The sequence below is a fragment of the Diadema antillarum genome, unplaced genomic scaffold (genome assembly GCF_040938485.1).
Source record: "Diadema antillarum isolate AM-2024a unplaced genomic scaffold, OU_Dant_1.0 scf00000131, whole genome shotgun sequence".
NCBI classification, from domain to species: domain Eukaryota; kingdom Metazoa; phylum Echinodermata; class Echinoidea; order Diadematoida; family Diadematidae; genus Diadema; species Diadema antillarum.
The window spans coordinates 1,715,614-1,741,542 of NW_027271020.1; the positions used below are offsets into that span (position 1 = coordinate 1,715,614).

At 38.3% G+C, this 25,929-nt stretch overlaps 1 protein-coding gene across 1 annotated transcript; it reads right to left on the minus strand.

Moving 5' to 3' along the window:
- Positions 1–10,869: 10,869 nt before the first annotated feature.
- Positions 10,870–25,369, minus strand: LOC139720649 (sodium-dependent phosphate transporter 2-like). The gene is made up of 10 exons (XM_071632006.1): positions 25,066–25,369; positions 21,283–21,423; positions 19,193–19,278; positions 18,608–18,704; positions 16,656–16,769; positions 15,775–15,855; positions 15,226–15,327; positions 14,273–14,483; positions 11,678–11,863; positions 10,870–11,194 (listed from the first exon to the last, which is right to left on the minus strand). Exons 1-10 carry the CDS (start codon positions 25,367–25,369, stop codon positions 10,870–10,872), a joined length of 1,647 nt encoding a protein of 548 aa, XP_071488107.1.
- Positions 25,370–25,929: the final 560 nt, after the last annotated feature.

Here is a 25,929-nt window from a genome sequence, read left to right on the forward strand (position 1 = left end):
TGTAACTATTTATAAACACGGATATGCATTATTTTTTTGTAATTGGTTTTGTTTAGTCCTCTTTCGTTATGTTTGTTGTAAACAAACAGCTAATGGCAGACAGGAGAAGGGGAGAGTGATGAGCGGTAATGGTAATGATAAACCTTCCTTCTTTATCCATGACAACGTTGGTAAATGGAAGGGTACGCTGTTACAGAGCTTTGCTTTGTTTACTTTACAGTGTCAATTCCAAACGAATGGAAATGCTAATGAAGGTCACACAATTTAGGTCAGCAGTAGGTTTGGCTGTAATGCAAATCCATCCAATCATTCTTTCAAAAGTATATTGCGTATATTAAAGATAGTTTGTTGAATTTTGTCGATCTGATCATGCCGATAGATCTGTCATTAACTTTACCCACATATACCTTGTAGAAGAATACTGGTAAATCTACAAATTGTTCATGCAAGTTTGCGTGGATAGAAATAACCTACAACAAATGTTGCTCCTTTTTTGCACATGTACTTATGTTGCATTCAGATACGTTTCGTCGATACAGTTTTCAAGGAGCTCATGAAGGTAGTGGTACGAATAGAGCAAATGGATTTTTTTTTTTCTGGAAGTTCCCGTATATAGAGACCTTTGTCCATTGTGCTTTTGTCGACAACAATGCAGTTATATTGCATAATGTCAAAATGTTATGCATTGAATCTGTACAACACCGACGCTTTCTTCTGAAGTGATCAAGTTTAAAATTACAAACAGTCACATAAAAAAAGATACCATTAAAGGTACAGTTCACCATTGGAAGCAGTGATTGAAAAATGTTCGAGATATCACATTTGATGCATAATGTTTAGGTAATTTGTATCACAAAGCATCCTGCCAAGTAAAAATTTCGCAATAAAGCCTAAAATAAAAGGAGATATGACTATTTTTCTCACTTAACTATAACTGTAGATGCGCAGTTTAGTCGAGAAACATGTTTATCATTACTATTGTTCACATTTTGTGTATTTAACAATACTTAATATTTGTTGTACTGATTCAATTTTTACATTGGTTGTTTCCATTCCTACCTCACATTTTTGTAAGTGTTGTCGGTATTTTTTTTCTAACTGTACTGATATATAAAAAAAACACACTCTCTAGGGAAACTGTCATGTGATCACTGCTCAGATGGAGAAAGCCCGCCAGAATACAAGAAGGGACAAAATGCATCAAAGTACTTCAAAATGTACATAAACGTAATGCATACATACATACATACCTACATAAGTGCATACACACACGCATACATACATTCCTCCATATGTAAACATAAATATATTATTACTAAATATAATACATACATGTATTACAGATATTATTTGGTCCCATTCAAAGTATCAAAGTCCTTTCTAGGTTTTGTTATGTGCGCCTGCCCAAACATCAACGATCAAAACATTGACTTAAAAACATCAATTAATCCAGAACTTGCACGTAGATGGGAGAAGACGACAGGCTTCTCTAACACGCATGTGCATACCAATCATCTTTAATCAATGCAGAGATAATGTATATCGAAATAATGAATAATGGGTCTAATCTATCCTTATCGCGTTCATGCCACATGAACCTAATGCTGTGTTGAGAGTGCTATTAGGACCGAGTGTAAATAACGATTACAGGTACATTGAGTCTTACTCCATGCAGTACAAGTGTGTAATCTGTTCTGTTCGATCAAATTGATCTTTGAAAGCAATACCTTGTCACCCTCGCGACTATTGAACCTTTCTGTCTATCAAAATAACAAAGACCTATGAAAACAACACACAGGCATTCAAGGAAAGACGGGCTTTGCAAAATGAAATCTACGTTCTGATTGTTTGGACAGATCACTGTAAACATTGCATATAAGAGAAAAATAGTAATGTAGTGACAACACTCGTTCCTTGTTCTCCGTTACGTTATATCACGGGCGGACTACGTCAGACTTGGAACAATAACAAACACTTGTGGGAACAGCGAAGATTTCCTAAAATTTCTTCCCTTTTCTTCTTCTCTGTCTGATATACCAACATTGAAGTCTTATCTAAATTTACATCACGCCCATTAACGATCAGTGAACAACATACCGATAACACATGTGGCTACACCACTTGACTTCAAAGAACAAGAATTAATTAGTACCAACGGTTTTTTTTTCCCCTTAAACCCTTCCAATGTGTTAGACCAACGTACTGTTTCTTTTTACTTCTGTAGCATTAGAACTAACAACCCCTCTAGGAAAAATTAGATTGTAAAATATGCCTCAAAAGATTTGTAATCTTTCGCCTGCATGTGATGTCTTTATTTCTCGTCACGTTATTTTTGTTTTGTATTTTCTTTGCAAATCCTGTACATCACACACAATCACATATACACACATACCCACACTCACACGCACACACACACACACGCACACACACACACACTCACGCACACACGCACACAAACACACACACACACACACATACACACACAAACACACACACAGACGCACGTAAACATGCCAACTCACGACACGAAAATATGAAAACTTAATCTTTACAGTTACGATGACAAGAAGATCTAACCAAAGCTCATATATGTGACTGGGATATGTGATATGAATTAGCAAGGAAGTAGGTGTGGAAGATTTCTCCTTGAACTTTCTACCTGATGATAAGAAAAGATGAGAGGAATTGCGTGATACCATTTTAAGTCTTATTTGCTTTGGCCTTTGTCCAAATTTACAGGCGAATAAACTCAGACAGGCAAAGGCGATAGGGGGTAAACTTTTTAAGACCTACCAAGACTCTTTGTACCCGGATTGATAACAACTAGCTTTATTTTCAGTTGAACCCCTTAACTTGTGAACCCATTGCTTGTATTGCAGTTTCACAAATTCCATTTGTTATTATATACGAAGAATTTGATTGTGAAACGGAATAAGCGCATTTTTCTCCAACATTACAGACAACTTCAAGACGATTGTCAACATTTCACATCATGTAGTGCATAAATCGACAGCTCCTTGTATAGATTTGTGGAATTTCTTGTGGTCCTTGAAAAGAGAAACCAATACTCTGAAAAATCTTAAACAAATTGCACTGAACAGTGTTGATGACATAGGAACCTCACATATTTCAGAAATATAGCAGTGTAATTCAATTGCGATGCCGCTTGCTTAACAAATTCCCCGTGTAGAATCTATGCATGCCTTCTTCTTTTGTTTTGCTTCCATGAGCCCCAACTCCTGCATTCTTATGGAGAGGCTGTCATGTCATCATCCTTGTTCACTGTGATTTGCTTACTCCTCATCCCAATCACTATAAATTCTGAAATTCTGTACTCAGTATAACTAATTTATAGTTGTTCTAATGTAAAATTCTGAATATCATCCGGAGGTTTCCTTTATGTCGATGACATAATTTATTTTAAGTAATTTTACGTAAGTAATTTTACGATGAGTAAGTAATTTTACAATGACATAAGTAATTTTATTCTAAAGGGAATTATATTTTCAATCGCTGATCCACTTTCACATATTTTAATAGATCTATATCATGTGGTGTTTTTCCTGATTTTATGAAAATAGCTAAGGTTTTCCCTTTGTTCAAAAAAAGGCGATGGTTCTGATATGAGTAATTACAGGCCCATTTCCTTGCTTTCATCTTTATCTAAAGTTTTGGAAAAATTGATATTTAAAAGAACAATTATTTTTTTAACTTTTCATAATGTTTTTACAAATTCTCAATTTGGGTTTCGTCAAAAACACAGTACCATTCATGTCCTTTTGAAGTTTATCGACCACGCAGCGCATACTATTGATAATCATTCTCATCTTATTGGTATATTCCTGGACTTCTCCAAGGCCTTCGATACAATAAATCATGAAATTTTACATTACAAGTTGTCTCATTATGGAATAAGGGGGAAGGCCTTGGAGTGGTTCAGGAGCTACCTGCAAAACCGCAAACAATACGTATCTCTGAACGAGAACGTTTCAAGTCTCGAACTCATTAAGTGTGGCGTCCCACAGGGTAGCTTATTAGGACCTTTACTTTTTATCATTTATATCAATGATTTTTGCGGATCATCCGACGTGTTGTCATTTATACTTTTTGCTGATGATTCAAATATTTTCTTTTCACATCAAAATCCGGATGAACTCGTGCACATTGTTAATTCCGAATTGAAAAATGTGACCCAGTAGATAAGAGCTAACAAATTATCTCTTAATCTTTTGAAAACTAAGTATATGTTATTTAGTAATTCTATAGAAGTTTTACGTAAAGAGATTATTTTTGATGACACTCAATTAGAACGCGTATCTCATATAAAATTCCTTGGGATTACAGTAGACAATAAATTTTCATGGAGGCCACATATTATTAACATTAGTACAATAATTTCACGTAATATTGTTATCATTAATAGACTTAAGTTTCATATTCCATTGTCTTCTTTGCTGACGTTATATTTCTCTTTAATTTTACCTTATCTTAATTACGGTCTTTTAGCATGGGGTAACGCTCATCAAACTTATTAGATAGATTACTGTTATTACAAAAAAGGGCACTTCGTGTTATTTGTGGCGTCCCGCCACGTTCCCATACAGATCCATTATTCACTAAATATAAGATTTTAAAAATTAAAGATTTGTATTTTTTTCAACTTGGACAATTTATGTTTAATTTCAACACAAATATACTTCCCTGTATATTCAATTCAATGTTTACAAGGAACCAATTTTTCCATAATTATCCCACCAGACAATCTATTGAGTTTCATCTACCCCTTCTGAGAACATTATTGGCTCAGAATACATTTATATACACAGGCCCTAGATTCTGGAATTCATTAAGTTGTGAAATAAAAAATTCTCCTTTTTTGTATTCCTTTAAGCGTAAGTTGAAATCCTTTCTGTTAAACCCTCTCTGATGTTCGTTTTTATTAACCAAGTCCCAACAACCACAGGGTTCATCATCCAACCATCAATCAATTAATATCTGAACTCATTAATTCATAAATAGCCATCATATTATTTACACGGCTGTATGCAACCACCGGCTGTTCAAAGCATATTCTCTTCAATTCCCTCTTCAATTCCCTCTTTCGTTTCTTTGATCAGCGCGTAGGCATTCTCTTTCTTCCTTCCTTCCTTCCATTTTCCACCTTTCTGTCTAGTCGTGTCATGTTATTGTGTGTCTCCTGTTTTGTTCCGTCTTGTTTAAATTATACTTGTGTTAAGCATATACAAATAAGTATTTCGTTAGAGTTTCTTGAGTGGTTCACAATCTACAAGCTTGCTTTTTAGTGGACCTCTCAGTTCTCCTTTTTTTTCAACTGAAACATAGACTTGTATTATTTTGCGTATACATGCATATATATGTAACTTTATTATTGTATCATTTGATATCATTTCCAAGTTGTGTGTATACGATTGTGATAATAACCTAATTCATACTGTGTTGTGTTCTGTTGGAAAAAGGAGAATGAAATAAATGAAATGAAAATGAAATGAAAATGAAGTCCATTGCCTTTAAATAGAGCAAAACAATATCTTCTCACTGATACCTTACTTCTTGTATGACAAGAAATATCCGTGAAGTTGTAGTCCAAAATATAGGACATTTTTTCTTGTTCTCTTTGATTCTTTGCAGGTTTGATAGCAAATATATCAATTCGATAAGAATGGAGTATACCGTTTGCTATCAAACTTTTCAAATATATGTAGGCCTACTGACTGCTTTTGCGGATTTCCAGGTTTTCAGTGAATATTCGTACATATACATTTCATATGCAAGAAGTCAACATTTGTGACCGTGCACCTCAAAACGAACATAAAGTCGCACACACTGACTTTGCGTGAGGACTGAAAATAAGTGAAATGGGTCAACCTAGCCGAACTTGACTTTTTCATATTTTCTGAAAGAGCGGGTCTTCTTTTACACTATGCTAAAATTTGGTATCATAAAACGGGCAGGAAAGTGTGTTTTTTTAGCAGTTTATCTCGAACATTTTTGGTAGAATAGTGTGATTAGGTGTGTCCTTAGAATCCCTTTTTCATTTCTGAAAAACCTTGTCCACACTCTTCACTTTCAACTCTAATGACTTTTGAAAGGATAATGCTACTGCTTTGAAAGTTAGCATTAATTATGGACAGAATGTGTTAATGAGGCATGCTTAATTTCATAATCTGATAATCAGTTCATTGTTGTTTTGTTGTTACTCTGGTGGTTCACTTCCTGGTTTTTGTCCCATTCATCGCACAGCCAGCACGGTTTGGTAAAGATTAAGCGCTTGAATAGACACTGTACTTCAGAGCCTCTTTTCTCAGTTCAAACTTTTCCTGAGTTTGTGCTTTCTTTCCAATATTTAGATAGGTTAGGAGAGTTCATTTGATTTGAGTTATACATCATTTTAACGCTTAAAGTCTGCTCTTTCAGAATATGGTCTTAACTAAAAATTCATGTCTGGCGACTTTTTGTTTGTTTTGAGGTGCAGGGTCACATTTGGAAAGGACCTGCAAAAAGTGATTATCAATTCCTCCCATTTTTGTCTCAAAGGGTGGAAAAATTGTTGTGGTGTTATATTGGAGCTTCGCGTTTCAGCTGGATAATTGTCTACATCGGAATTATCTATCCCCTGGAAAAATAAATGTTACTTACTTTGCAAAGTTACATACCTTCGCCATTTGTTTTTCTTGTAATCAGCTTTGTGTACACATGAGATTGGATTACATCCATGGGTTATATTCGTGTAACCTCTATGATGGTATTCTATCAAAGTAGTAAGAACATAATCTCTTCGTATCTTACTGTCTCTCATGTTTTCGGCATGAGCAGATTCTTGATATATGTTAATCTATTTTATCGGACTGCCGGTATCGAAAGGTCCAGCCTGAGCATAGCTTTGGGCGACTAAATTTTTATCAAGTTTGATTGTCATGACTGTTACGTCTGTTTGTTTGTAAACTGAAGCTAAACTGAACTTAACTTTAAACTGATTATTACATGTACTTGTCATGCTGTTACAAATTTGGGCATTTTTCATACTTATCCCCCCCCCCCCCCTTTTTTTTTTCCGGCTGCTTGCCATTTGCTTGGTGCTGTACATAGTTCTTTATCAGCGAGGAATGCAATGACTAAATTCGTATTTCTATCTGTAAAGGCTACTCCCACGTACCAATAAATGTACGAACTTGGTCACCTTACTGTGCAGATAAAGCTAAGTCAGAACAGTTTAAAACATTTAAAAGTGTATAAATATAATGTATTCATATTCATATTCAGACGCACACACATGCCTAAAATGTATATTTTACACACATATATACACACACGTTCATACACAATATACCTACATGATGTCGTAGAAGGAAGTTGTGGCGCACCTGCGGCAAGATAACCAGACACGACCAGCAGAAACAGTGATGAAGCCAAAAAGCACGTTGTCGCCATATCTATTCTTGGATTCACAAGTTTGGAGACCCTTCTGATGTCTTGATGTATGGTGTTGAATTTAGCCTTGCATCTCTCAGTCCTTCGGACTCTCCCGTGGTACGGCGTGGCTTGCAGAAAATGAAGCACGGAAGGTATCAGCGTTCATGTTTGTGAGCCAGCGAACTTTTTTTTTCTCACTGGTCATAGCCCAACAAAACGAAACCTTCTTAATCATCATAAAAAAATAAAAACTGTATCATGCTACCTAAACATCAAGACATTTTAAGAGCAATGTTGGAGAAAGCAAGGTTTTGCTCTCGGAGTGCGTCGAAGCGTCCACAATTGACGATACATTTCAGTCACACTTAGCGAGAGGATGAGATTCATCGTTATGGAATGTGGAACGTAGAGCCGAAAGTCAAACATGCGCCGTGTGTGTAGAGAGATGACACTTTCTTTTGTGACATCACAATCTCACTCTTTGTTTTTCCTTTTCTTGAACAAGTTGGCTTGGACAATAGGCAGGCAGTCGTTTTATTCCGCACACGAGCCGATTAACGTCCTCTATTGGTTCATCGGATAAACGCGACAGTTGAAATTCATTGGGTCAGATTTAATCTGCCGCAGATACTTAATAAGAATAAAGGAAAAGAAAAAAACTGTCATGATTTTGACTATGTCATCCCAATATAAACAACTTGTTAATGTCTTTTTTATTTTTATTGACATTATTTGTGACTGGATAGATAATAGTTGTATACCTCAATTCAGAAGATACGCATGTCGAACAAAAAAAGAAATGATTACCTTAATGTTCATTGTGTGAAAAATTGACTCATTTGGAGAATTGTGCAACATGGTACACAAGCTATATGAATTTGTACTGCCGTAGGTATGCAGTACGTGCGTTGTAATTTGTTGGAAAAATGGCTTGAATTTGTTTCACTTTTCAAAGACATCACAAGAAAGGGACCTGATACTTTATGACGGAAGGAGCTATTGTCAGGTTAGCACTCTAGGCTGATTAGCCACGAGAGGGGCCGACCTCGTGTATTCCGTCCGAGCAACGTTTGATAACGTTTTTTACTTCACTTTGTATGTCTTGAAGACCTTTGTCTATGCTGCATGGTCAAAGTTTGATCTGGTAAGTTCCTGTTTATCTAAAACAGAATCTACTTGCAGAATGCTGACTAACACACACACACACACACACACACACACACACACACACACACACACACATACACTTACGCACCATAGCACACAACACAACACAAGCACAATGACACTGGCAGTCATAATGACGAAAATATGCCATCCGTGATCCTCTTGGTATATTAGCTTACACGAGATATCCGCGTCTTGCCTATACATCATATCTAACAGCCTTGCATTATATCAGGATCTTCAATGAAACTTCATGCCCTCTTTCTGACGCCGACCCTTATCACGTGGCCATGATTTGTTTTGAGAAGAAGCAACAATAATATGGGTAGTCACATGAAGAACACGTGACATAATAATGACCGATGTTTCAGATGTGTAGTATTATGCCGGAAATTTCGACAGGGCGCCAAACTTGCTCATGCCAGATGATTCACAAAACGGGGTATAGAATTCAATAAAACGTTATACTTAAATGCGTTTATACACTTTATTGTCGAGATTATTCAACACTTTGATATTTGTAGGTTGTTGTATCTTTCTAACTCTCTAAGTCGAACCGATTAGTCGTTGGCTCCTTGATGTATCATAGGGGAAAATCCTGAAGTATGAATTGAGTTGTATTAGTGTTAGAAAATTCTTCAAGTAATTACTTGAGGTTAGTCAGAACTTTGCATTACGTATATTGCGCAATTAGATTTTCCAACAGATCAGGGAAATTGTCTCACATACATGAATACACACACACACATATATACATATACACATTCGCACGCACTCACATTCATACATACGTACATACATAGTACTTATATAAAAACGAACATTATCTTTTTTTATCTATTATTTGTGAGGATGCTGGTCACGATGACGAGCTTCCACCTCCCCCCCCCCCCCCAAAAAAAAAATGGAAATTGACCAGGTTTGTATGGATTTATATATATCCTTTATATCTGATGCCTTCTTCGCTTTTAATTCCTTATTGTTCAAGGACAAAAAAGAAGGGAATGAATCAGAAATAAGACCAGCCCAGATCACAATCAAACCGATATCCTTAATGGACAATTCATTGAATAATTTACGTGGAGTTTGCAACGCTATAAAACGTTGTCCACTTGAAGAGATACATCCGCAGTGAGCAAAGTGGAAGAAAAATCTTCCGTACAAAAAGCAATAAGGAAATAGACGCATGAAACATTCCTTACTTCTTTTGGCACTTTATTGTCATTGAAAATAATACATATGTACATTATCAACTGCGGTGGACATCATGAAAATCATTTATACACTCTGTCAGAGGCAGTTCAAAATTTATATCTTCTGTGTCGTTCGCAGTAAAATCAGCTTACGTAAATATATAAAATATCTTATCTGTACAAATATATATATTTATCTACACAAATTGCTTACCTTTGTACAACGTTTGGTCTCTGCAAAAGTTTTTTATCTGCTATCACTATGTCATTAGATATGATTAAATGGATCTTTCACAAATGTGTACCAGTCATTACAAAGTCTGAAAGCCCGGTATCACACACTGAAAAGTTACATGACTGTGAAATAATGGTGGGATGGTGCTTGATACGCACTGAGTAGAGGCAGCGTAAAACACGTACAAAATATTGCCTAACGGTCAATAAACAATGCAGCATATTAAAGAGAAACGAATTATTCACGTCACGCAAAAATATACCCCATCTTTTATCTGTCCCTCTCTCCTTCTCTCTCTCCCTCACCCTCTTCATCTCTCTCCCTCTCTCTCTCTCTCTCTCTCTCTCTTTCTTCATCAACTTTTGCTATGATTCTCCTTTGTATATCTTTGTTGATGCGACTAAAACTGATACCCTGTTTTCTCTTTTGTTTGCAGCTTTACATAGTTTCATTTCGGCGAATTTACAGTGAGGTCTTACTTTAACCAAGAACGTACTTCTTTGCTTTGCCTTGTAGAGCCCCTTTCGTTTGTTTGTTCTCTATACGTCTAAAGAGTTTGATCATCCAAAGCACTTGGTATATCACGGTGTCTAGCAAGTGTGACAAAACATAATGCTTAGGTTTTATGAGCATCATTGCACGTGTTTGAAATGCATTGCGACATCTGACGAAGATGTACTAGGAAAGGACCAACAAGTCCACAAGTTAACTTGATTAGCTGTAACCATTTTTTTCCCTATTCCTATTAAGGCAATTTTAAGTTGCTTTGCCTTGTAGCACCAACAACGTTTTGTCGTCTATTTGTTGTATTACGGATAATAGTCTTAGGCGATTGTGTTACAGTTAAAATTCTACGCCCATTGCAGCTGCGGCGGCCGCCACAGTAGTGGTGGTAATGTTGGGGACGATGGGCTGAATGTCGCAGCCGCCCGGTACGGTGTGTTGGAGTAGACCCATGAGAGCAGCGCTGAGCATGATTGTCGCCGGCAGGGTGACTACCCACGCCAGGAAAATACCGGAGAAGAGCGGCCAGTCGACGGCCTTGCGAGTCCGCAGCCAGCCGATGCTGCAGACGGAGCCGACTTGGCAGTGCGTTGTGGAGACGGGGATGCCGAAGTTCGAGGCTAGGAGGACGGTGATGGCTGAACCCAACTCGATGCAGAAACCACTGAAGGAACAGAAGCAAAAACGAATTCATGAAATTCACTGTTATTCCTGAAAGAAAAAAAGGGGGGTTCTAGGGCAATTATCCCCCGACAATTACCCCGAACCCTTTCGCTGATCCTAACCCTAATCCTAATCCTGAACCTAATCCTAACTCTGACCCAATGAAATATTTATTGCTTTTCTTTGGAGTTTCAAGCTGTCCTGTAAAGGAACAACGATTTTATTGAATCTATAGCGTTTCGTACCCGAGGTATATGTGTCCGATGAAATTTCGGTTTGTTTTTTTTGTTATAAACGCCATACCATAATACAATATGTACGAATTCTGTGTTCTGAACGACCTGTAGAAAATGCATTGATGGTTTTCGAGGTATTTTACCAAAGGGGGACAAGTGTCTTCTATATCGGGCTCGAAAGGACAGGACATCATGTCAATTGAATGTCTTGCATGCCCTGCTATCATTCGTGACTGGTGTATACTTACTTTGAGGGTGTCATCGGTGTGAGGTCTTCGCCAACGGTTTTGATGACGCGACTGCCCAGGAGAAAGAGTCCAACCGAAATTCCTGCCCCACCGTAGAACAGAATCCATACAGGCGTAAGGGCATCCTGAGATACCGATCCCGTGGTGAATATGATCCACAAGCTGATCAGCGGTCCGATGGCATTACTGCATGGGAGTAAATGAGTAAGACAAACAGACGGACGGACAGATAGACAGACAGACGATCAGAGAGGGAGAGAGAAACATAAAGAAAACTAGAGAGGGGCCGTCAAAGGCGGCAGACCCACGCCTAAGTACAAAGTCGGGGTAAACATAATGTGCATTCGGTCATCTACCAGAATTCGGCCACTTAATTGCCAGTGTGCTTTATCACCAGCCAGTGAGTTCTACCAAAGATCGTACACTGAAGTGTACGATCTTTGGTTCTACAGTCACATCACACGCAAATCACATAATTACACATACGGTATTAACACTCATTCACGTACAGGAAAGTCCTTAAGTCTCCTCCAAAAATCCATCGAAAATCCCAAATTCCACCGTCAAAAGTGCAGAATCGGAACTTTTCCAAGCGCGCGCGAATTAAGTCCAGTTTTAAGAGTATTGTCTACGCGACGGGTCGCGGAAAAAAGCGCTAAAAATCGAGAAATACGCCGTTTTCTTGCGGGATATTTTGATTATAGCAAGCCGAGAGTGTGATGATATCAAAGGTCGTATGAGTGTACGATCTTTGATGGTATCCACAAAAGCAAAAAAGAAAAACAAAATTTACGTACCCCCTAGGCAATTACCCCTATGATTAGTGTCTACGGGAATTATTCAATGCAAGGGTTGAATGCAAATGTCTACTGCACCAGTATTCGGCCACCAACGAGCGCCGCAACGTCCCCGGTGCAATTTTGCACCAACAGTGTAGAGCGCGATGCATTTTCAGCGGCCTTGCACACGCATTGACATTGAGCACGCTTATCGTGCAGTGTGACTGCGACCGAGCAAAATGCTCCTCCAACGAAAAAAACAATCAATGTTAATTTGAAAAATCATCAAATATCAAAGGTCGTATGAGTGTACGATCTTTGATGGTATCCACAAAAGCAAAAAAGAAAAACAAAATTTACGTACCCCCTAGGCAATTACCCCTATGATTAGTGTCTACGGGAATTATTCAATGCAAGGGTTGAATGCAAATGTCTACTGCACCACTGTATTCGGCCACCAACGAGCGCCGCAACGTCGCCGGTGCAATTTTGCACCAACAGTGTAGAGCGCGATGCATTTTCAGCGGCCTTGCACACGCATTGACATTGAGCACGCTTATCGTGCAGTGTGACTGCGACCGAGCAAAATGCTCCTCCAACGAAAAAAACAATCAATGTTAATTTGAAAAATCATCAAATATCAAAGGTCGTATGAGTGTACGATCTTTGATGGTATCCACAAAAGCAAAAAAGAAAAACAAAATTTACGTACCCCCTAGGCAATTACCCCTATGATTAGTGTCTACGGGAATTATTCAATGCAAGGGTTGAATGCAAATGTCTACTGCACCAGTATTCGGCCACCAACGAGCGCCGCAACGTCCCCGGTGCAATTTTGCACCAACAGTGTAGAGCGCGATGCATTTTCAGCGGCCTTGCACACGCATTGACATTGAGCACGCATATCGTGCAGTGTGACTGCGACCGAGCAAAATGCTCCTCCAACGAAAAAAACAATCAATGTTAATTTGAAAAATCATCAAAATACGGGCCAGTTTGTGATGACGGAGAACGAACTTTCATAAATCTAGAAGGACATAGTCCCTCAAATAGGCCTAAACGTAAATTTCGGAATTCTTACGAACATTTGAGCAGCGAAGTCGGATCGTTGGGGAGTTTATGTCTTCGTATGGTAGCGGAAAATCGCAAAGTGAGAAACGGGAAATTTTCGGAATGGTCACTATACCATGGGGTCAAAACTTCAAGGTCACACAGAATTTGCAAGGGTCAACCGATTATCACCAAAATCTAATCGATTCTTTCCTGTCATTATCCAAACATTCCCTGAACATTTCGTGCAAATCCGTTTACCCGTTCTCTTGTTATCTTGTACACAAACAAACAAACAAACAAACAAACAAACAAACAAACATACAAACAAACAAACAAACAAACAAACAAACAAAAAAAAAAACAAAAAAAAAAACAAACAAACAAACAAACAAACAAACATACGGAACCCTTTACATAACCCCCTGCCGATTTTCATCGGCGTGGGTAAAAAGGACAGCGTAAGTTAAAACCAAGGCGTTGATTTAGTTCTTTCTCTAATTTAGAATACAGAATTTTGGTTTCTTATTGGATGACGTAGAGTTGAAGAATTTTATTTTTGTGTTTGAGTGAATGCGATATATACTCTAAAAAAAAACATTTGTCATTATATTTTTTCACTTTTTGTATACTCAACACTGATTATACTGATTTAATCATTTTTTACATTGGTTGTCTCAATTCCCTAACTGACGTCATTCTAAAACTATTTTGAAGCACTAGAGCTCGTTTTGTTTCATCTGCCAATGTAAGCACTCCGCCTCACCTCACATCGTTGCCCCCGTGTGAAAAAGCAGCGAAGCAGGCTGAGACCACCTGTAACGGAGCGCAGATGGTGCGAACCTCGGGGGTATCCACGACCGAATCCCACTCCTTAGATCCCTTTTTGACCATCCACTTGGACGCCTCATCAGAACTGTCGCCATCGCCGCCTTGGGTTTCGATTAGGTCGATGTTGTCGTAATGGGGAGGATTGCCTGTCCATTACCAAATAAAAAAAAAAAAGAATCGGAGGTAATACTGGCTTATATCCCTGCTAGATCTCTACGCTCATCCAACTCCGGTTCTCTTATAATTCCAAGATTCACCACAATATGGGGCACACGTGCCTTTGGCCATGCTACTCCCACCTTATGGAATAACTTACCTTCAGCCATAAAAAGATTGTTCTTCATCAGACTCCTTTAAAAGCAGTCTAAAAACTCACCTGTTTAAGGCCTCCATTTGATTACTCATTACATGTATTTGATATTTGTATGTCCTTTATCTCCTTCACTTTCTCTTCCTTCCGCGCCTAGAGCACTCCGCAGAGTGAATTTGGCGCTATATACATCATATCAATTATTATTATTATCATCATCATTATATTGTTGGAATAAAAACAGCGTAACATTTTGTAACTTGAATTCCATTTGTTTTTTCGCTGTCATTTAGGACCTATACAAGGTAAATCTGCAAATCATGCCTACAAACAATTTAACACTATATGGTTGCACTTGGTTCGTTATCACCGAAGAAAAAGACTCTTTTCGTCACTTGCAAACGGCAGACAGAGATGATACATGCTCAAAATATTCAACTTCGAAAGGACTGAAACGTAGCGTATTTATGTTTGTAATCATCGGGCTTCCTTTTTTACAAGTTTCAAGTGTTTCACCCTTCATCACACATCCAAATGGAGGGCTGACTCAAAAGAGTTGCTCATTTCCTGTCATTTACCGTTGACTGGAGTGTCGGGAACCAAGATGGCGTCCGGATGGTCTGGATCGACTTTTTCTGTCTTGACATGACCGTTAGCTGCGCCCTCTGTTATTCCGTTGGCTTCACCATTAGGTTTGTCGAGGGAGGCTGAGAAGATAAAGGTAAAGATAAAGAGATATATATTCTTCAAGGACAGCTGCTTCAGGGATTAATTTGATAATGCCTTCCATTGTTATATGCAGCTATCCAAAGGTTAATTTGGCATTCGTGTCTCTATAATAACCTCGAGAAGAACATCAGGCCTATACTTTTCAAAACCAATGACACTGATGTATTCGCTATACATATGATATATTACTCTCTCTCCCTCTCTCTCTCTCTCTCTCTCATTCTCATTCTTTTATTCTCTGGTGTGTAAGTTTATCTTCACCTACTCTACGATCCGTTGTTTCTGACTCTATATTTCCCCGCCACAATAGTCTTCTTGCTCTAGGGAGCTCTCGGCAAAGTTAGTCATGGTCATTACTTGCGAATGTCTTTCCGTCGCTAGCTTGTGTATATACTTACTTTCCTCAATTTCTGTTTCCTCTAGTTGCTTTTCTCCGCTTCCTTCTTCTGCGGCCTTAAGCCTCATATCCCTTCGGATTTCTGAAAATGAAAGAAACAGACAAGAGGATTGCATAATTTGTGTGTGTGTTTCATCTGCTATCAGAAAAAATAGTAAATCGGTTATTTTTTTATCAGGGGGGAGGGGCAAGAAAACAACCAGTTTTAAAGTGATAAAGTTTACAGAGTAATACAAATTTAAAGAGTATGACAAATTCCTTCGTCTTTTCCCTTTCCGCTTAGAAACACTGAATTAAGCGCATTACACCAGTATTATTATAATTATTTTTATTATGAACGGAGTGTGACGTATTCAGCAGTTCTTCATTAGTTTTGCAAACCAATAAATTTCACCAATTTTCCTTTTTCTTAAATATTTTGGCACAGAGGGTCTTATCCGATGAGATAACATGCGAAAACGTATCTAACTCTAAAAAGAAAGACAAATCTGAAAACGATTTTCTCTTGATAAACTGAAATTTTGTGAAATTTTGTGTTCGATACAAAAATAATCAGTAAAATAATGAGTGCTGCTCAGCATCTACGTCACACAGAGTTTCCAATTTGTCTTCAGTCTCTGAACTGCATCAGTTCATAGCTGTTCTGTTTGTCTGCATGCCCCCCCCCCCAAAAAAAAAGAAAAAAAACCGATTAACTTTTCTGAACTTCTGTTTTTATGCAAAGCAAAATAACATTTTGATGAAATTCCTCCTTCAGTTAAAGACTCACAATGTGACTAATGCATGCTCTGGAATAATCAGCTTGCAATCTAATAATTATTTGGATGAGTGCCAAAAATGTATAACCCCCTTTCACAGTAAAGGTTAAGCAGGCGTACTCACCGTAGATTTTCCTCTGAGTGTATGGGACCACGAAGAAGTACCCGAAGCCAGCCATGATAAGCCCGCCACCAATGGCTATCACAAAAACGACCCACAGCTGGTCGAAACCAAAGACTGAGAAGAGAGAGAGTGAAAAAAAAAGAAAAGAAGTGCGTCATTACGTTACAGGGGCGGCAGAACAAGGGGGAGGGGGCAAGGGGGCTTGCCCCCTCCCCACTTTTTTTTTTGAACAATAACGTAACCACTTTGGGGCTCCAAATTTTGGGCACCCGAAACAAAATATAGCATGTAGTTAAGCCGATTGCAAGTTGTAAGTTGTACCAAAGTTTTTTCTTTTCTTTTCTTCTTCTTAAGGGGGAGCGCTGGTAAGGCCTTTCTGGTTTTGTTTGTTTGTTTGTCAGCTGAAGAAACCCGGAAGTGGAATCAGAAAATTTCGTTGAAGGCTTTTCCTTTTGGGGGAGGGGGGGGGGGGGGGGGGAGGGGGTTGTTAACTGATAAAACCCGGAAGTGGTACCAGAAGTTTCGCTGAAGGTCTTTTAATTTTTATTTTCTTTTTGCTTATCAGCTAATGAAACCCGGAAGTGGCACCAGAAATATAAACTGCCTCCCCCCAACTTTGAAAACGTGGTGAGGGCGGCCGTGTATCATGGACACAGCACAATTAGTATCGGATTGCTCTTTCCATGTTTAGATCATTTTGATACAGATGCGAACACTCTACATTCTACGAGGGACGTTGAAGCCTAAGTTCATATTGGATGACATATTGTGGTTATTAAAAGAAAGTTGGCGTTGTACGGTTGTGGAGAGAGAAAAAAAAAAGTTGTCTAATGTGGAACGGATTGTAAGTGTGCCTTTTTTATGAGTGTCTTCCATCCCATTTGATAACAAAGTTATTACCATCAACTTATTTGCGCGACGAAAGAAAACTTTGAACAAAATCAGCAAAATAAAAGATATCGAAAATATTGATGAATCGTCATAAAGCGTGATACGAGACCGAAATATATTTTTATTCAACACGAAAAGATTAATCAAAAACATTGCTTGTACAAGCATTTATTCCTTTGGTGTACATGTACGTAGATGATGGATTTATTATAGTTTTGTAATATCAGTGGTAGAAGGAATGATGAATTAGGGAGACAAAACAATAAGAACATCACGTCACCTACGTCACTAAGCTTTAGTAACTGCAGTAGAGATTTATTGTGAGCCTTCATCTGTGCAATTCCTACACAACGTACTACCAGCCTGGTGGTTGTCATGTAGACAAACGTTATTAGACTGCATTGCAAAATCTATCCGCATGTGTGTGTGTTGGTGTGTGTCTGTTGGTGTGTGTGTGGGTGTGTGTGGGTGTGTGTGTGCGTGTGCGTGTGTGGCATATGATTTTGAAGGCACTGAGATGTTGCACCATCGTCATTATGTCACGGTGAAAGATGTCTCGGTACTTGCTGTACCATCATGTGAGTCAACTTTTGCAATGCAGTCTAATCTTATTGATTTTTTTTGCAAAATTTTGGTAATTTTAGCTGAATGGTTGATAAAAAGTTATATTTTACTGTGCAATAACGTCTCCTCCTTGTTAAGCCCCTGTATATGCATTTTTGGGCTCATATTAAGTTTTTTTTTATATTTAGAATCCAAAGTTGTAAAGAAAAGTGCTAGTATTGAGTAGTTTTCTTCTGTTGTTGTACTGTACATGTATGTTTTTGTTGATTTAAATTGATTATGATTTTATGTACAGTCCTCAATATGTTTATTGTAAAAACCTTATTATTTGTAAAGCACTGTGATTTTTCACTATATACATATACTTTGTGAACTGAATGTACTTCAGCCTCTGGGCTGCCAATTTTAGTAACAATAAACCTCATCTTTTCAACAATTTAATCAAATTTCAGGTAAAGATTTGTGAATACAAGAATATTTGATAGGCAGGAACTTACGTAACGATGATCCAAAGAAGATGGAGAAGAAGTTGACGAAGATGACAGCAAAGTACCAAAACGGTGTTGTGTACACGCCAACCTTCATCGGGTCTTCCTGTTATAGCAGTGACAATATATTACACATGCCTTATCAGTTTTTATATCATATGTTTTACTGCATGTCAAGCTAATCAATGATTTATGTCGCCATAAATCATTTTTGTACCAACAGAACTTGAAATTGTGTTACGTTTACGAAAGGACATGGGCAGATTATTAAAGTAAGCTCAAACTGAGAACATTTGGGCGGCATCGTGTGCTGGGACCAATTCGACGTTACGCCTGGTCAATAAGACTATCATCTTCTTCTTCCGGTATGACAAAAGAGACGCAGGACATGTGAGGTATTAATACACAAAGTCTATAAACACCATGCAGCCATATTTTATCTATCAATATCCCTTTGCGGGTTGTTATTTTTTAAAGAAAATTCTATTTCGAGCAATGAACATTTTTTACCGTAGTCACCAACAAACCGCTGCCATTTAGCCTTAGTTTAGATCAGCTTATCTATTTTCTTTATTTTCAACGACAGAAACTCACCGGCTTCAAAACGGTTAGGTACAAAACACCATAGACACACGACGAGACAATGCCAGAGAATAATGGGGACACAAACCAGGAAACCACTGAGAGGAAAATGAGAGGAGACAATAAATTCATACATCAAAATGACTCCTTCGACAAGTTCACGACATAATTCATGTCTAGGAAATTGTTTGCAATTGCAACTTTTTAATTGTTAAATACGATTTTTTTTTTTTTGGGGGGGGGGGTAGTTAAGGCACTCAAAGACCTAATGAAATATGGTCAAACTGTCGCATCAATTTACTACCGACACATATTTAGCCTCATGTTGATGTGATTTGCGAATAATTAACTTATCTTTTATTTACCTATATTGCATGTATTATCTGGAATTATCAAGTACCTGCCATCATTTGCTTCGAATTGATGTACACCGTAAAGATTCTACTTGGTGCACAATATTACATGTAACATAAATGTTATATACATGTAATTATATAAATTATATTCATTATATATGAACATCCAAGCTCGCTTGCTCCTGAAAAAAAAAAAATAACTTTGCCTGATTTCTGAGATTTCCTCGCTTTTTCCGAAATTTAAGACATCGCCAAAGATTTGAAACTATGTATTAAACGATAAGTCGAGATCCTGACGCCTATTTTCTTTGCAGTTTTCTTTCGGATACAAACACACAAACACACACACACACACATACACACACATGTACACCCACCCACACACACACACACACACACACACACACACATACACACATGAACACACATTATGTCTCATTAGACCGTTCCAAAATATTGAGTGAGAGCAAGTCACAAGCAGTAAATCACAATTTGTCTCAGACCCAGAATTCACTACGTTGAATTTCATCACCTGAAGCAGATAAGATTGCACATTAGCTCATGACACAAAAGAAAAAGAAAAAGAAAAAAAATGTTCTCTCTTACTGGCCTCAACGCTCGCAGCAACCATAAGGTAAGCTCTTGCTGAGCATGTGACAGACATGAGGTTGTTCTTATCAGCTACCAACGAGTTAGAAATGCCCGTTCTCCAAAGTTCCCTGCAGGTCAAGTGTCTTGGACTCGTTTAGCTCTCGCCCGAGGCGTATTTGCTCTTGCCTAACGCAATCATATTATAGAGATAATAACTTCGTATACAGACACGTCGTTTGAGGTGAACAGCCACTGCGTCACGTTCAATGACAGATCTGGAGCAAAATAAGTGTTTAGTGGGTGGGTGGGTGGTAAGCATTGCTCTCGGACTATAGCCAAGTTTAATTAATCGTTGAAGGATAATCTTGTCACCCTCAACTTCCCTGGACACAAGGTGACCGCTTTTCTGTCATTTGGATGTTTTTTTTTTCTTTCCGCATTGAAGTTTCTGGTAGTCTCTATCTTATATCAAGCCTACACTGTCACCAATAGCATAACACCCTGTGAAAACGTATATCATTATCTTTATGGAATAATGGAGCCGATGGTATGTCAGACCAACTATTATCAAAAAGAAAGAAAAGGTATACAATGGGCCACTGATATACTTTGAAAACTTTGATGAAATTTGACAGAAGAGAATTACTGTTAACGTACACTCGATTGCAATCTGGTCGATTTTGAATCTTAGATCTTTGAGACTATTACTATATTTTCGTCTATTGTAAACGTCGGATTCAGTCCTTGCAACTTAATCTCGCCGCATTTAACCTAATCACATTCATCCACTAAGCGTACCATAAAACACACGTTTGTGACACACTGATTGTATTTGATGATGAATCAAGAACATCTTTCTTTAACACCTGTTAACTATTTTCGTGCACTAACGTAATATTCAATCTCCACTCTTACGGAAATACACACGAATGCATATCTTTCTATCTCCCCTCCTCAACCATGCCAACCCCCACGTGCACACCCTTAACACACACACATATGCATAAATATACACACCATTAGTATGTATCTTTGACATTACCAACGAAATGCAGGGCATTTTATCATACACACACTCACACACACACACACACACACACACACACTATCAAATGAAAGAATAGTAAAAAAAAAATATGAAGAAAAGGTACTTACCAATTGTAATGACAACGTCCCATCCCACTCCTTCGCCGCCAAATATGACCATGTGGAAGCCAAGCGATGCGCCCACAATGCTGTGTGTGGCAGACACAGGTACGGAGAGGGCCGTGGCGGTAAAAAGCCAAATGCAGGACCCTGGCCAGCCCAACGTAAAGCAGAAACAAAGAATGTATCAGGACGTGACAGGTCTACTTCAATCAGTTTTTTTTTTTCCTGCCCTCTTAGAGGAACAACATCGAACAACAACAAGAAAGGCGGGAGAGTGACTCGCAAAGATACTTCTAAAAGACAATTTTTATACAGACAGATCAAAAATAACTGCAGCCGAGATGGCCTAATGATGATTTCGTAATATTATTTACACACGAAAAGATTTGTGGTGTACAACTTTACTGGTACCTATATTTGTGACCGCGCATCACAAAACGAACAAAAAGTCGCACACACTGATTTTGTGTGAGAACTGGAAAAAGGTGAAATGGGTCAGCCTAAAGCGGGTCTTGACTTTTTCACATTTTCTGAAGAGCAAGTCTTCTTCTACATTATGCTAAAATTTGGAATCATAGAACGAGCAGGAAAGTGTGTTCCATAGCAGTTGATCTCAAACATTTTTTTTTTTTTTTTTTGGTAGGAAAATGTAATTAGGTGTTTCTTTAGAGTCCCTTTTTCATTTCTTAAAAACCTTGTACACACTCTTCACTTTCAACTCTAATAACTTTTGAAAGAATAATGCTACTACTTTAAATGTTGGCACCAATCATGGACAGAATGTGTTAATAAGGTACACTTAATTTAATTTTAATCCAATAATCCCGTCATTGTCGTTACTTCAGTGGTTTACAACCTGTTTTTTATCCCATTCATCGCACAGCACTTGAATAGACACTGTACTTCAGAGCCTCTTTTCTCAGTTCACACTTTTCCTGAGTGTGTGTTTTTTCCCCAAATATTAGGCACTATAGAAATGTCAGGAGAGTCTATTTGATTTGTATAATATATCATTCTAAAGCTTAAAGTCTACTCTTTCAGAATATGATCTTAACTCAAATTTGATGTCTGGCGACATGTGTTCGTTTTATGATGCAGGGTCACATTTTGACAAACATTAATATCTTCTTTTTTAATTCAACTAGCATGGTTTTGTTTAGGCAGCATACACAACGAGTCTTATTCTCATCGACCCGACTAACTCTCACCCTCCCATTATTCGTTTTCTCACGCCTCACTTTCTCTCATGCCTCTAGCAAAAAACAAACAAACAAACAGACAAACAAACAATCAAAAACAGCGATGAAGACAAAAAGGGGGAGAGAGAGAGATGGCAATACACGGTGCGCACTTGGCCGTCTACGAGCACCGCCTGCCCCAACCCAGGCTAGATAGCTAGCTCACCAACGAAAGTTAACAGCGGATATGCTGCTCATCCACATTGCTCTGCTTGTGTTCACGCCAGCGCTGCGGCACACTGTTCGTGTGCACGCGCTCCCATGCGGTCTGCGCGCTCACTTTCGGTAGTGCCGTATACGGCACGCGCTGACTTTGGGAGATCAGTAGTCAGCTCCCAGCAGGTATCTCGCCGTGACGTCACTGAGGTATAGGCTCCCTACAAATGAAATGATATTGGAGGAGTGGGAGTGCATGTTTATGGCCCTTTAACTCTTAATGTACCAGTGAACCAATGATCAGGAAATAAACGTGGCACAAGGGTTAATGAAAGTTGCTCGATTTAGATTCGCTGATGGTGCATGCAGTAACTCGACTATTCTGTCGGGACCAACAGAAATTTCTTCCGAACTCGTTCTTTGACAGTCGTCATTACTTTGGAAAAGAAAAGAACTTTCACAAACCTACAGTCAACTTATAACAATAACAGAAAATGGCATCAAAAGAAAAATCCCATGAAGAGAGATCCGAGATAAGTGACAAGAATGTTCAACAGTTATGTGAGATGGATAGAGAGAAGCGATATGTGACTATGATAATGATTGAAATGATAATAATGCGAATTAGTATAAATGATAGAGATGATAATGATAATAGTATTAAAAAGTGAACTATATTCTATACCACACATCTAAACAGACATTTGTCCCTATTTACACGCTTTGTAAGTAGACCAAGGAAAAAAGAAACATTTTACTTATCATCTATAATCCTGCCTATAATGTTTGATCGATACTATATCAATTTGATTTGATTTTTGGTTCCAGACCTGTTTTATCATTGTATATGACCATGTATATACATACATTGTTCGTGCCATACATTTAAATCAACATGAGTTATCACCAATCATTATTTCTCCAATTGCCTTTACACATGTACAGCAAAACGTATCAGCAATACAGCAAAGAATAATATACAGTGGGGCTACAGCACATGGGTGGTTTGAATTGCGTGCAGCCCCCGTGTATGCATAATACACATCGGAAAGAAAATGGTAGAGGTGACTTTTTCGTATAGAGGTAAGATAGAAGGAAAGATAATGGTTTTGCTTTCAATTTCCGTGCGTTTGTTCATTGGACCTGTTTCCCCGACCCTTACTCTAACACTACCATGCCGTTTTTCTCCACTTTCGTTGCATTGTACATAACAATTCTAAATCTCATTTAGAGACTGCGCTTACAAACACCAGCATAAGGTAAAGCGCCTTATGAATGTAGTATCATTATTACTGTTATTATTGTTATCATCATTATTATCATTATTATTATTATTATTATTATTACTATTATTATTAGTATTATTATTATTATTATTATTATTATTATTTCCTGTTGCGCGATACTTACATATTCCAGGATTAAAGCTTAGGTCTGACGTGTATCCTTTATGATTTTGCGCTGTATTTCATTTCCACACTTATCATGCTATTGAAAGTGTTAGGTATACTTTGATTTTAGTTGTGAACACTGTGAGTGCGCTGTAAAATAACCGTGTCAACCTTCGAGCTGCTGGATTTTTATTTTATATAAATGAACAATGACTCATTATCGTTGTTATTATTGATTCAATTTTGGAAAGTACAATTACAGCCAGTATTCAAATATTCAATCACTGATAACATCTCTCACAAAGCAAATAGCGGAGTCTTCCAACGTATAAAGCTCGAGACTACGTAAAAAAGGTCCACCAGTTCGACACTAGGCAAATAAGGCCCATGAACTTGACAGCAGGCAAATAAGGCTCACGCTCCGACATTTAATAGGAATACACGACCCACGCATCCAACACGAGACAAAATAGGCCCACGAGACCGACACTGTGTACAATATGTATATCAAAATTCCTTGGTGTAATGTTTGTCTCTTAGGCATATTTCCAGTGTCGGACTCGTGGGCCATGTTTGTCAGTGGTGTTGGACTCATTGGTCTCGTGTCGCACTGGTGGACCGTATAGCTCCATGTGGGCCTAGTTTATTTGGTATCGAGCTCCTGGGCCTTGTTCACTTTAAAAGTGTCTATGGATTTTAGGTTGTATAATGAATGGGATGTATGATTTGTTGATGTCAGTCCCTCGACGTGCACTCCAAATAACTGTGTAAAGTTATGCGCATTTATTGTAACAGCGAGAGTTGAAAATATAGAAAGATTAGTAAAGAAAGACGAGCAGTGGGATATCAGCAAGACATGACATGCCAATATTTCAATATTTGGAAAAAAATGGGTTTTTAAACAACTTCTACAATGGTTATTGCCTCCTTAATTGATAACTTTGCATGGATGGACTATTCCAAGGCTCAGGTGCGCAAAGTCTACTGAAGGATGGAACTCTTACCTGCCAGAGCACAAAGGTTCCCCACCATAAGCAGTTCCTCTCGTCCGTAGTACAGCTCGGGATTAAACAGACCTTTCCGTATAGTGTCCGATACCCGGTAGCCCAGCAGTATGGCGCCGCCGGTCTCGAAAATGGCGGCAATGATGCAGGCCTTGTACAGGGTCAGCACCTTGGCGCCAACGGACGTACCGAACGAGTTGGCGACGTCGTTGGCTCCCAGGCCCATGGCCAGGATAAAGGAGATGATGAAAGCGAGCACCACGATCCACATGACCGTGGGATCGCCTGCGTAGTAGTTCGACATGGTTGGTCTGTATATGGGCATGATTCAAAGAAGTTTATGTTTTAGGAGAGTGAGTAGTATGCATACGTGAACACATGAAAATTATGTTTGGGAAGCCCTTAAGGCTTGACGGCATCTACTTATTTTTTTTTTTCATCTAACCACTCATGAAATGACGATCATAGTACATTGAGATTAATGTTCGTTTTCATTATATTTAAAAAGGTAACTGCATAAACCATACAGGCATGGATGTAGTTTATTACAAAATTTTGTTAAAGTGGCATTCCAGACAATTTGCATAATTTCACATTGTGTAATACACAGGTCCATGTATAGACTTGTGGAATTTATTGTACCCGTTGAGCAGAGAAACCAATAATCTGAAAATCTTAAACAAATTACACTGAACAGTGTTGCTGACATAGGAGCCTCACATACACTCGGCAAAAAAAGAGAGTAAACACTTTTTCAAGTTCACCTTTCTCATAGATTACTTGGCTAATATCAATGCCTAATATACCATGATAAAGATAATTAAATTGGTTATCAACCTAGTAGGTTAATAAGGAGGGAAACTT

Excerpts from the sequence above, each read along its gene's own strand:
- LOC139720649 (XM_071632006.1), bottom strand. The coding sequence starts at position 25,369 with ATGTCGAACTACTACGCAGGCGATCCCACGGTCATGTGGATCGTGGTG. Across the intron at positions 18,705-19,192 it reads ACCTAACCGTTTTGAAGCCG|GAAGACCCGATGAAGGTTGG; the intron begins GTGAGTTTCTGT and ends CTGCTATAACAG. Across the intron at positions 11,195-11,677 it reads ACACCGATGACACCCTCAAA|TGGTTTCTGCATCGAGTTGG; the intron begins GTAAGTATACAC and ends CTGTTCCTTCAG.